Here is a 12,933-nt window from a genome sequence, read left to right as displayed (position 1 = left end):
AAAAAGAAAAATCGATGAAACATTTGAACAATTAATACTGTTGATTTTCTTTCTTGTTTACCTGTGTGTCATGACAACATGTTAATTAATACACCTGGGAGTTTGCTGAATTATTGCTGAAAATGCAAGGATGTTCATTTACACATTTACACATATTTATTTATTTGGCAGAAACTTGTAGCTAATGAAGATAATTTCAAGTGCATTCAAGAGATCCTCAGAAGTTCAGTGACATCACAGTTAACAGTTATTTATTATTTGGTTTTATTGAGAGTGTGAGACAGTTATCACACTTGTAAGTGTGTGGTCTGTGGCAGACAGAGAGAGAAAAAGAGAAAGATGGAGAATACGAGGTGCATGCCTGCATGATAGGGAGAGTGTCTGTGTATATTTGCATTTGTGTGTCATGGTGTCACCGTGTGGGTGACTGTGCTCAGTAGGCATTAAAGGAATTGTGTGAAAGGTCCTTTTACATGGGAATTTTAGCTAGTGTTCAAAACACAAACCAGATGTGTGTGTGTGTGTGTTCCTGCATATACCCTCTGCTCCACTCCGCCCTCATGATCACCCCATCATAACACCCCCTCCTACCATCCCTCCACCTCATCTTTATAGCCAACTCTTCTACTTTACTCCGTCATAAGATCTCATGTGAACAGCAGGGAACGATGGAGATATCTCAACTGCTCCTTCTGCTCTGTGTGTGGGCGCTCAGCAGCCTGTCCCTGCAATCAGGTAAGTAGATGCTGTGTGCATATGAAAGAGAATGAGAGAGACAGAGACAGAGAAAGAGTAACATGACTTAACATGCCTTGAATGTTTATTATTTTATGCATATATTATTCCTTTGTAAATAAATTAATTTATGTTAAGGACACATTTATGGGATGGGCATTAACTGCAATTCCTAGTCAGCATACTGCACTGTTCTACAAAAACTGTGCATTTTATGTATATAAAATGTGTGTGTGTGTGTGTGTGTGTGTGTGTGTGTGTGTGTGTGTGTGTGTGTGTGTATTTACAGTACATTAGTCATTTAGGAATTTAGGAAAAGGCCCTTCATTACTGCCATTGCTGGAATTTCCTAATTTCCTTCAAAACCTTTCCTTCTCCTTCTCTTATTGCCTTGAGCTCCCAAATAGGATATTAATAATTCCATAATGTAGGTGCAGGTATATGCAATTGGTTGATTAAGTTTCAGTTAATTACTTGTACCTAATACACTGAAATGCAAATATAATGCTTTGAATCATGTCTGTGAGACTTTTGTAAAAAAATTGGACTTCCGCCAACAGAACCCTCTTGGCCTTCCCTACTATTCCCAACCCCCCTAACACCAGTACTGTATTTCTCCTTTTAGACCTTGTTAGTCAGGCTACTTAATTATGCTTGAGTTATAAGAAAATAAAGAGCTTTAGATGATTATATTGAAAATGAAACTCAAAAATGTTTTTATATACATTATCAGCTTCCCACAGATAAAAGTTGACATGTTTTTAGATGTTACTATATAATCTGTTTATATATAAATTTAAATATAAATTTAAACAGTATATAATAATATATATGATTTACAGAATGATTATCAAAGATTTGATCCTGCATTGAGTGAGAGAGAGAGAGAGAGAGAGAGAGAAAGAGAGAGACAGAGAGAGAAGCTTTTACCTGTAAAAGTGTAGATACAGTAACATTACATAAGTATTTGATTTATTCAAGTTTCTGAAGTATTCCTTTCATATATTCATCCTGTTCCATAATGCCTGTATAAAAGTAGCACATAAGGACACACACTGTAGCTTCCAGTGGTCTTTAAATCAGACGTTCTCAAACATTTTGCAGTCAGGGACCCATTTACCTGTAAAATAAATTCCATGCACCTCAGCAGCACTGACTTCTTTTATGAACCTCATCTATTAAAATATAAATAATGATATTTCAATGTGTACAATAATATTCTGATTATTTATTACCACTGTATAGCTTGTTAGTTCTGAAATTTCCACCAAACACATTAGGTGCAAGCTGACATTATTTGTACACAGACATTTCTGAATTACTATTCAAATGACCAGTCAAACTGGATAATAACTATAAGAACTCAATTTTAAATATAGCAAATTTGAAAATCGGAATGAAATTTTAAATAGGGCTCCTTGCCTATCCTTCACGACACTCTAATGTCAAATAATTGTATCATTAATATTTGGCATGGTTCCTAAGCCTGAACAATGCTAACCATCTGGCAGAATATCATGTTTAAAAAATCTCACAACAAGAAACTTTGAAGATTGTAAAGAGTATGAGGGTGAGAACATTTATTGGTGCACCATGATCCTTGGTGGTGAATAATAAATAATAACTAATTTTTAACGGACACCTAATCTATAATTTCTTTGATATTACAAATAAATATTTGGCTTTACAATAGGTCAGTTAGCTGGTACATTTTGTCAAGTGTTTCCTCGAGGAATTTTCTAAAATACACAACACATAATGTAGTATATTTTAAATCCTGAAACCCTTATTTAACAACTCAGTTTGTAGATGTTTTAGTGTGTGGTGATGTATGCAATATTATAGCCAATAGTATATAAAGTACTTTTTTGTGACAAATGCTCTATATTTGATATGATTTCTTCCATGCTGTAGCAGAGATGATTGAACATTGCCCAGATAGGATTCTGGATAATGAGAAGAGACGAACATGCCCTAAAAAGTGCCAACAAGACAATGATTGTGGCAACAAGCGCCAATGTTTATGTGATGGGCCATGCGGACTCAGCTGCGTGGCTCCAGGTCAGATTCTTACAACACATCAATAACACCTACACAATGCTTATATTTGTAAAAGTGTTATGCAAGAGGTCACAATGAACTGTAAAGATTTCGTTAACTGGTTATGGTTCATAAAACATTTATACAGTATACAGATCTGAGTCATATGAAAATATTCATGAATAGAAATATAAGTGTTTACATAAAAAATTGTACATGTCTTTGTAGGATTCACAAATACGTTATGTATGTACTATGGCTTATAAACTCTTTAATAAAGTGCAACTGAGTGATGTAGTGTAACTCTAAAACCATTTCAACAGGTCGGACATGTCCATGGCCTCTTCCCAGCAGTGAACACTTCAATGTGACTCTCCTTTCTCCATCTCCTTCTTTCTCTGCTCTTCTGGAGGTACGCTGTCATCCTGGTTACACCATGACCAATGGCCTGAATGCTACTATCCGCCGGTGCCAAGGTGACCGACAATGGAGTGGTGATGATCCACGGTGTACAGGTGGGCAAAACCATTAAAAAAAACCTTGACAATACATTACATTAGATACATTAGACAATACATTATATAATTCAGTAGTGTATGGAAAGTTGTAGATAACTTGTAAATAAAGGATGATGTTCATTAAAGTGTTTAACAACAGTAATTGTGAAAATTCCTAGAAGAAGAAATTCATATGCTGCCCCTGTAACAATGCTATTAGTTAGTGTGCGATACTCAATAAGTGTTACTGATGTCAACAACCATCTAAACTCTTCCCATGAGCAAGTCCTTCAAGCAACAGGCAGCATGTTGTAATTGACAAGTTTAATGATGAAAAGTGTGAAAATGAAAGCACAATATATGATTTATTCACATTGGAATGGATTCAGCAGAGATGAGCACATCGTGACAAATTAACACAGAAACTGTACACCGATATTTGACCTCAGATGTAATTATGGATGTCACTTTGGACAGTTGTGCATGAGTGGTATGCCAAAAAACAGAGAGGCATGGTTCTGAACTTAAGTTAGTTTTTCTTGTGTGATATCTGTGATATTGTGCCTTTTTTAATTTAACTGAACCAAGGTTATGTGTGTATGGGGCATCAGAAGGGCCATTAAACTTTTTATGGACCTTGTGGACCCAAAGGATGTTTCAGCCAATTAGAAAATAAAATATTGAAAGAGTGTGTTGAGGTCTATAGCAGAAATTTCGTCTGGGTCATGCAGCCATTTGTTGTTTTTCCAGCCACATATCCAGCACAGTTCCTTAAAACATACACTATATGGCCAAAAGTATGTTGACACCTGACCAATGTGCTTTTTGACATCAGATCTCCAGATTTATTCCCCCTTTGCTGTTATAATAACTTCCACTCTTCTGTGAAGGCTTTACACCAGATTTTGGAGTGTAACTGTGCTCATTCAGCTACAAGAGCATTAGTGAAGTCAGACTCTGATGATGGATGAGGAGGCCTGGGGTGCAGTTGGCATTCCAATTCATCCCAAACATGTTCAGTGGGGTTGAGGTCAGGGGTTTGTGCAGGACACCTGAGTTCTTCCACTCCAACCATGGCAAACCATGTCTTCATGGGCTTTGCTTTCTGCACTGGGACATTGTCATGCTGGAAATCTTAAAGCTACAGCATACAAAGACATCCTATGCAATTATGAAATAAATGTATGTATATACAATATATTAGTATATAGTATTCAATGTCGACATGGAGGTGAAATTATGAGGTTACTTGGCAAGAGTGTGTGTATAGTATATATTGTGAGCAGGGGTGCTGTAAAGATGGTATGGATGATTCCAAAGTTCCTGATTAGATAAGGGGCCAAAGGGATCCCTAGAGAACAAAAACTACACTATAGAATAAAAATTGTTCAGGACTGTGGGGCCAGTGCAGTAACCTGCCAGGGGCCAAAAATTCCTTTCCCGATTATAAGTATGTTTATGTTATTATCAGAGTATAAACATATAAAATTTTCGGACTTCGCTCTGCAACGCTACACAATAAGAAGTACACATAATACTGATATTTCCGTTTAGAAATCTAGAGAGTAAAATAAGCTCAAGTAACCATAAAACCTTCTTCGTATCTCATTTCCTCTGTCTCTCACTCACATACAAAGACAGGTGCACTATGATTTGTGCAAAGCTCTCTGGCATTTAAGTACAAGAGTCTAGTGAGTGCTGTATGAGCTTGACCTGCCTGCTGAGGAGCCCACACACACACTGTAAGCTGAGAGATATTTCCAGGACTAAAGTGGCAGGCAGAGAGGAGGTGTGGGCGTTTAGAGAGCATTCCTACGACAGCACCTGCAGCTCAGTGACATGACAGAGCAGAGAATCCACACACATGCCAACATTGTAAATGTGTTACATTTCCTCTCTCTTCACCAGCAAATCACCCACGCATGTTAGAGATTGCCAGATATGAGTCAAGTGAATGTGTGAACAGATCATTCCAGATGGATCGCTGTGAAGCTGTACACTATTCATCTGTCCTCTCTTCCACCTACCCACCCACCCACTCATTCATCTATCTTCCCATCCGTCAACATCCATCCTCCTGCACTCCTTTGTGTCCTCTGGCGTTACATTCAGCATCGTTTAAGCATCGAGGTAGATGCCTCACACTCAGTGATCAAGATCAATTTTTGCTCCATAACTGGTCGAAATCTACTTTAATAAGGTCTTTAAGAATTCAGTTTTGGACAAGTGCACAGATTATTCCATAATACTGTAATAATAAAAACGCATGAAATATTTGAATGAATAAATAAATAAATAAACATGAATATTAATTTGTTCTTATTCATGTTCACCAAAACTAACTAAAGTAAAATAGAATAGTATAGAACCCAAAATAGGATATTATTTTAATTAATAAATAAATACATGGCTGCAGTTACTTTCCCTTCCAACATGAGCCAGTTTCATTTGTTAACCCCTTAAGCTCTGAACTAATAATTCCTAATATTTATCGTAAGCATATTATTCAGTCACTATTATGAATTATTCAGTAAATGTAGGTAGCTACAAGAGTGGATGGAGTTTAAGGGGGTAACTGAGTGAAATTGAATAATTTGTTTTGCATTTTGTTCTGAACTTTTTCACAGTGAAGTGTAAAGTGCAATCCAATTTCAGCCTCACTGCTTTTACAGTGATGAAGTGCCATATTTTTCCTTCCTTTTTTTTCCCCTCTGTGCCTTTACTGACTTCTAATGACTCAGAAGTATGAAACACTAATGTCACATAAGCATAAGTGTCATGGAGCCAGGAACAGATTTTTGAATCAGACTGAACTCTGTAGCTAAAATGACTACCTTAATAATGATACAGTTACATCAGGTGTCATATTGAGACCTTGGGGTTATACATTTCTGCCTGGCTTTAAAAAAAGTTATTGTGTAATTATGGCACTAAATATACAGTATGTGATGAGTATTGCATGACAATTTTGCTGAAAATTTAGAAAAAATAGTGCTCTTAGCTCAATATCTTAAAATTATGGAATTGTCAGATGAAAGTTTAGAATTCCAAAGTATCAACATATTAGATGCAGAGGTTGGCTACTGTATGTAAAAAGAATGTGAACATAGCAAAAGAAATATTCAAAATTGATGACCAAAATTGATGCAAAAAAAAACAACAAACACAAACAAACAAACAAATGTTTTGTTGTTTTGAAAGGAAAATTGCATTAGGTTGATTTGCTTGTTGCATCTACACTGATGACTCACTTGAACTAATAAAGTATTAGAAGGACCCTTGAGACTGACAGGGATTCTCACATGAGGAAATAGTGAGAGGAAGTGGATGAATACAGTAATGGAACATTGCCATAACCAGTGATGGTTAGTCATGATATCAGATGCAAGAGCTAAAATCTAATATCTATCAATAGCTCGATAATGAAACTATTATGGATGAGCAGTGCATTATATCATGATTATATCTCATTGTTGCCAAAATGAAAATGAGGTAGCAAACTATTACACACACTTAAATGCAAATAGGCAGCGGCATTCCTAATTCCTTTTTTTCCAAGTCTGTGATACCATGTTTTCTCCAAATACCAAACATGTTAAACAGAAAAACTGTAAAAAGACTAAACTTTTGCCATTTGTCCTGTTGAGTAATTTGTACTTTGATTGGACATTGTGAGCTTAGTCACAATAGGAGGTCTGGAGTGGGAGAATTACCTTGTTCATTACATCCATGGCTGTATTTCATATGTACATTCTCAATCAATGCTGACAGTATGTTACGAATATATCCGTGAAGCAGGTTAAAAAATATGAGCCCAAATGGAGATCAAGTCTAGGGAGTATTCCAGTCTGTGAAATAGGCTGCATGAATCTATAGCCTGGGCTAGAAGAAATCAGCACCAGCCTTGCTTCTTTATAACGTTGTATTTTTTATGACTGTTGGCAGTGATTTTGCTTTTGGTTCCACTAAGTCCCAAATAATCCGCTATAAGACATTTGTTAACATAAAATACTCAAATATGAATGCTAACAAAGAAACTTCATATTGAGCCTTTTTTTAATTTTATTGATTTTTTTTAATCTTTGAAAGATGAGGGTTTAGCCCAGCTAGCCCACTGACACCAGCCTCCCCTGTCCATAGCCAACAATGATTTCTTTTATTCAAAAGAAGCCTACTACTTATGATCTATCTCTGCTTTTCTCTTGCTTACTTCTCAGGTAGAAATGCTGAAACAGAGCCTGAATCTAAACTGGCTTGCCCTTTGCCTGATCATGACTTGCTGCTGATTCATGGCAGTGCTGCTGTAGGCTCCACCATACAGTACCAGTGTGCTCCTGGGTGAGAGACAGAGCAAAAAACAACAGAGAAACAGAAAGACAGCAATATATAGTCTTCATTTTGCTCACACTCCTTCATCATTTCCTTCCTTTGCAGATCTGTACTGGTTGGAAGCAGTGAAAATTTTTGTCACAAGGACCAGACGTGGCGTTATCCACAACCCGTCTGTCAACGTAAGGATGCAATGTGTGCATGTCTGTGATTACTTCTGCAGACTTTATCTGACTTTATCAACAAAGTTCCATTTTGAAAAATTACAAGGGAGAAATGTCAGGTGATGAAATGCATGTGTGAATGTGGAATATGGAAGAGATCAACCAAAAGTGTCAGCACTGTGTGTGCTATGTGTCTGTGTGCACACATCTAAACGAGTGTGTATTTGTAAGTATTTCTGTTACAGATTTGGGAAAGATGTTAGAGTGTAATAGAGAGAGTGAGAGATGAAGACTGTGTGGGAGGGTATGTAGGAGTGGAGGATACTGTACTGCCCTCTGTTGGATCAGTTTGAACGTCCACCAAATTGTCTGTTCCTACTGTGTTTTCAAAAACCTTGCCTGCCACCTTCAGGAGATTAAAAAAATACAACTGCTGCACTCTGCATGAGGTCATATGGGTGATTCCCCGACTGTAAATTACATTTATAAATATATGTGTAAAGTAAAGGTAAAAGAGATTCTAAACACAGGTAAAGCGTTCTTCACAACAACCCATGTGCCTGTTTATTAATAAGACCTATCTACAGCTCTTACAAAACATTTCAGCCTGCCCCAGCCCAATATAACCACATTTTACCTTGAAATCTAATCAGATTACTTAAAAAATAAAATTACCTTTACAGTAATGTGTGAATCCATTTAACATTTCATGCTTGGAACATCTTTTGCCACAAATCCATCTTACAACATTCACCCTGTTACCTGAACACATTTCCCCCAGTGGAATATTTGGACTATTCCACAAGTCACATGTTAAACAATAAGTTGCATCATCTAAATGTTCTGAAGATCATGGGAAGAAATGTTTTCTCATTATTTTTCTTTTTTTTTTTCTTTTTTCCCCCACTGATTTTATGATATTGACTGATGAGGTCACCTTGAATGTACCAACACCAATTTACAGACTGAAAATAAATTATTCATTTAAGAGCTAAATGGCACCCCGGTCATGGAATTATTCATAAGTGAGTTCACTACAATTTTGCTTTAAAACAACAACAACAACAACAACAACAACAACAACAACAACAACAACAACAAAAACTATGCTTTTTTTTTTTGCTGTTTTTTTTTGTCTATCTCTGCTTGCAAACAAATATTGTGCATTTTGTTCATTAGGCAATCACAAACATATAGTCAACTGTCTATATATGTTTATTTGCCCTATAGGTGTGTTTTGTCCGCCACCACAGGAAGTCAATCACGGTTACTTGGTGGCCGTGCAGAAATCTGAATATAACATGGGCGACACCATCTATTATCTTTGCAAAAAGAACTTCCTACTGGATGGGCCTAACCAAGTTACTTGTCAGTTAGATGGCACATGGAGTACAGTACCTTCCTGTCGAGGTAAGGGAGGATCCATCAAGTTTAAAACTATAACATAAAGCTTTAATCCACATACTGAATGTGTACAATCATAAGCATTCATTTTCTGTTAAGCCATATTATACCGTACAGCTGTTAAATTCTTGAATCTGAATGGTCAGAAGATGTTGATTAATTATCTATAACAGCATTTTTGACAGTATGCTTGTTTACAGTTACATTTATTCATTTAGCAGATGCTTTTATCCAAAGCAAATTACAAATGAGGAAATACAAGCAAAGTGATATATCAAGCAGAGAACAATACAAGTAGTGCAACCATACAAGACCTTTTAATTGATTTCTAGAAAAACAAAGTGCAAAGATTAGAGGTGTAAGTGCCAGAGTAATTTTAATTTTAATTTTTTAAAGGATCATGTGGGGTTGTCGTTTTAGAGGTTAGTTAGGTGTTCACAGAAGAGCTGGGTCTTTAACTGTTTTTTGAAGAGAGTGACAGATTCTGCTGTCTGGATTGAGGTTGGAAGTTCATTCCACCACTGAGGACAGTTAGTGTGAAGGTTCTGGAAAGGGACCTTCAGTCACGCTGAGTAGGTACTGCTAAGCGGTGGTCACTGATCGATCACAGATTGTGTGAGGGAACATAAGCCTTCAGGAGAGTGTTGAGTTAGGATTGTGCTGTTCCAGACAAGGTCTTGTACATGAGCATCAAGGCCTTGAATTTGATGCGGGAGGCTACAGGAAGCCAGTGGAGGGAGATGAAGAGGGGTGTGACATGGGTCCTTTTAGACTGGTTGAAGGTGAGACGTACTGCTACATTCTGAATCATCTGAAGGAGTTTAATGCAGCTGACTGGGAGGCCCAAGAGTAGTGCATTGCAGTACTGCAGTTTTGATATGACAAGAGCCTGGACTGGTAGTTGTGTAGGCTGTTCAGTGAGATACGGTCTGATTTTCTTGATGTTGTACAAAATGAACCTACAGGACCGTGCAGTTGGTGAAGTTCTGAAGTGCAGTTATTGTTCTAATACATTGTTTCTATAATAAAAACTCATTCACCAGAACTTGATCCACATAATCTAAACAAAAAATGGATATAAAACGTGTTGTTAATTTAACAAAGAAATATACACATATAGTCATTGATATGGTAAAACTTTCTGTAAGGAGAGAGTTTATTTAACATTTATGGAAAGAAGTCTCCTGTGTGAGCACTCTGTAACAGTAAGTTTGTCCATGCTAAAGTCTCCAAGACTTTGCACTTTCTGGCTTCTCTGTACCATGGCAAGCTGCATTTTTTTTGGTCATATTCACTTCGGTTTAGAGAAAAAAAAAGAGGCTGGTGAGGGAATAACGGTTATAGCTACAATAACGTATGCGATAACATGAGCTATCTTGTCTTTCAGATGTTCCACAGCATTAAATATTACAACAAACAAATAAAATGTATGATGTGTCATTCATTAATAAATAAAACATGCAACCACTGGCAAATTGCTTTGGTATAAGAGGAATAAAACAATCGACTTTGTGTGGTACGACCCTCCACTTTGCCTTGGACTGCATCACACCACCCGGATGATACTTTTCCTATATCAGCATACTCCCATCGTGTTTTATTCCATACTTACCAAACTGTTTTTATGTATCTGATGTGTCCTTATTTTTTTTTACCTGCTATTCAGCTCGCTGTCCAATCCCTGCACAGCGCAGCAGAGTGATAGTGGGTCGGGTTAAGAGCTGGCCCTATGACTTGACCGACGGGATGGTCACTCACGGTGAGAATGTAACGTTCTTTTGCAAGCATCCACAAAAGTCTTGCAGTTTCACAGCCACAGAGACCTGCTTTGATGGACTGCTCCCTGCACCCAGCTGCTACCTTGGTTAGAGAAAATACACACATACACCTATATGTTTAAGTGTAAATGTGTATATAATTATATACAGTTATAGTATCATACATGCTCATGCATCTGATCCCACTCTCAACCATGATTTTCCTTTTCTCAATTCCTCCAGAACCCACCTGGTTTCAGTATAAACTCTACCCTCACCGACTGGTATCAGAGATTAATCCATGTGATCCTGCTGGCCTGGACTCCACCTCTGAGTGAAATACTCTTACAGGACCCCATTCTACCTAGATGCCACTTCACCACACAGGACTCAAACTTCTTGTTATTCATTTCATCAGTTCTAAGATCTAGATCATTTTACACATTTTTTTATGCAGAGAATTTTAATTATCCGACGTCCTTTTACTACGCTGTGCTTCATACAGGAGCAACGGTCAGGAAAGTAAGCAGAATGCTGTTTAGGGTCCATTGAATACAGTTCATAGTTCACCAATGGGGAGATAAACAGAACTTATGGAATAATTCAGATCATTTAGATTAAATATGGAATATTTTCAGTTGACAGTTAAAAGAAAAATAAGCATATAGATATACTTCATTCATAATTTAACTTGAATTTGAGTTGTTTTTTATTTTAATTTTTTCACTTTACTCTATATTGCATTGATAAAGTTATCTTAAACAGAATGGTTGAAATGTATGTTGTATATTAGCTGCTTTATTCTTATTTTATAAACTTATTACAATTGTTAAAAGACATGTCAAGCAAGTTTCAAACTGACTTTTTCATAAAGTTTTATACCTCTGTACAAACACACAGCTTAGCACAACTGTTTATTTCATGACCAAAATCCACTACAATGACATGTTGTAACACAACAAATACTTTTCAATAAATTCATTTACCAAAACACTGAGCACTACTTTTCTTCTAACAAGAACATTGTTTCAATCAGAGCACAATATGATATACACTCACTGACCACTTTAATAGGAACACCTGTACACCTGCTCATTTATGCAGGTATCTAAGCAGCCAATCATGTGGCAGCAGCACAGTGCATAATATCATGCAGATACAAGTCAAGAGCTTCAGTTAATGTTCACATCAAACATCAAAATGGGGAAAGTATGATCTCTGTGAATTTAACCGTGGCATGGATGTTCGTTCCAGATGGTCTGCTTTGAATATTTCAGAAACTGTTGATCTCCTGGCATTTTCACACACAACAGCCACTAGGGTTTACACAGAATGGTGTGAAAAACAAAAAACACTGAATGAGTGACAGTTCTGGGTGGAAATGCCTTGTTGATAAGAGAGATCAGAGGAAAATGGCCAGATTGTTTCAAGCTGCCAGGAAGAATATAGTATAGACTCACCCAAACTGGACAATTGAAGATTAGAAAACACATCACCTGGTTTTTATCCAGTTTTCAACTGTACAGTTTCTGTGAGTCTGTGCCCATGACAGCATCGGAGTCTTGTTCTTGGCTGACAGGAGTGGAACCTAATGGGGTCTTCTGCTGTTGTAGTTCATCCACCTCAAGGTTTTTTGTGTTTTGCATTCAGAGATGCTTTTTTGCTCACGGTTGTAAAGAGTGATTATTTGAGTTACTAGACTTCCTGTCAGCTCAGACAAGTCTGGTGTAGAGATACAGTTTTGTAGATCCTAGATAATGAGTGAAAGATATATGCAATAATTCTGAAGACTGTGTACACTAAATAAAATTTATGTCAAAAAAATAAAACCAGATTTTTTAAAAGTTTGGTCCATACAGTGCATTGTCATACTAAGTGTATGAAAAAGTGAAATTGGTAATGACTAATGCTTGATATCAAGTATATTTTTTCCCTTAATAAACAGTTTGAATATTGCTTTGTTAAGAAAAACTATGAACTAGGACTAACTTAGGGGGGAGATGGTGG

The 12,933-nt window shown here is 36.9% G+C and overlaps 1 protein-coding gene across 4 annotated transcripts; it reads left to right on the top strand.

Moving 5' to 3' along the window:
• Window positions 1–576: 576 nt before the first annotated feature.
• ntd5 (ntl-dependent gene 5) lies at window positions 577–11,917 on the top strand. Of its 4 annotated transcripts, none has more exons than XM_053680993.1 (9): window positions 577–735; window positions 2,650–2,796; window positions 3,099–3,290; window positions 5,181–5,402; window positions 7,490–7,610; window positions 7,707–7,783; window positions 8,996–9,175; window positions 10,836–11,033; window positions 11,170–11,917. In XM_053680993.1, exons 1-9 carry the CDS (start codon window positions 669–671, stop codon window positions 11,262–11,264), a joined length of 1,299 nt encoding a protein of 432 aa, XP_053536968.1. In that variant the 5' UTR covers window positions 577–668; the 3' UTR covers window positions 11,265–11,917. The 4 variants fall into 4 exon arrangements, with proteins under 4 accessions (XP_053536968.1, XP_017342716.1, XP_053536978.1 ...); XM_053681003.1 differs by having other exon boundaries at window positions 598–735; window positions 2,653–2,796; XM_017487227.3 differs by lacking the exon at window positions 5,181–5,402.
• Window positions 11,918–12,933: the final 1,016 nt, after the last annotated feature.

Source organism: Ictalurus punctatus, chromosome 1 (assembly GCF_001660625.3).
Source record: "Ictalurus punctatus breed USDA103 chromosome 1, Coco_2.0, whole genome shotgun sequence".
NCBI lineage: Eukaryota > Metazoa > Chordata > Actinopteri > Siluriformes > Ictaluridae > Ictalurus > Ictalurus punctatus.
This window is presented reverse-complemented; position numbering and strand designations above follow the sequence as displayed.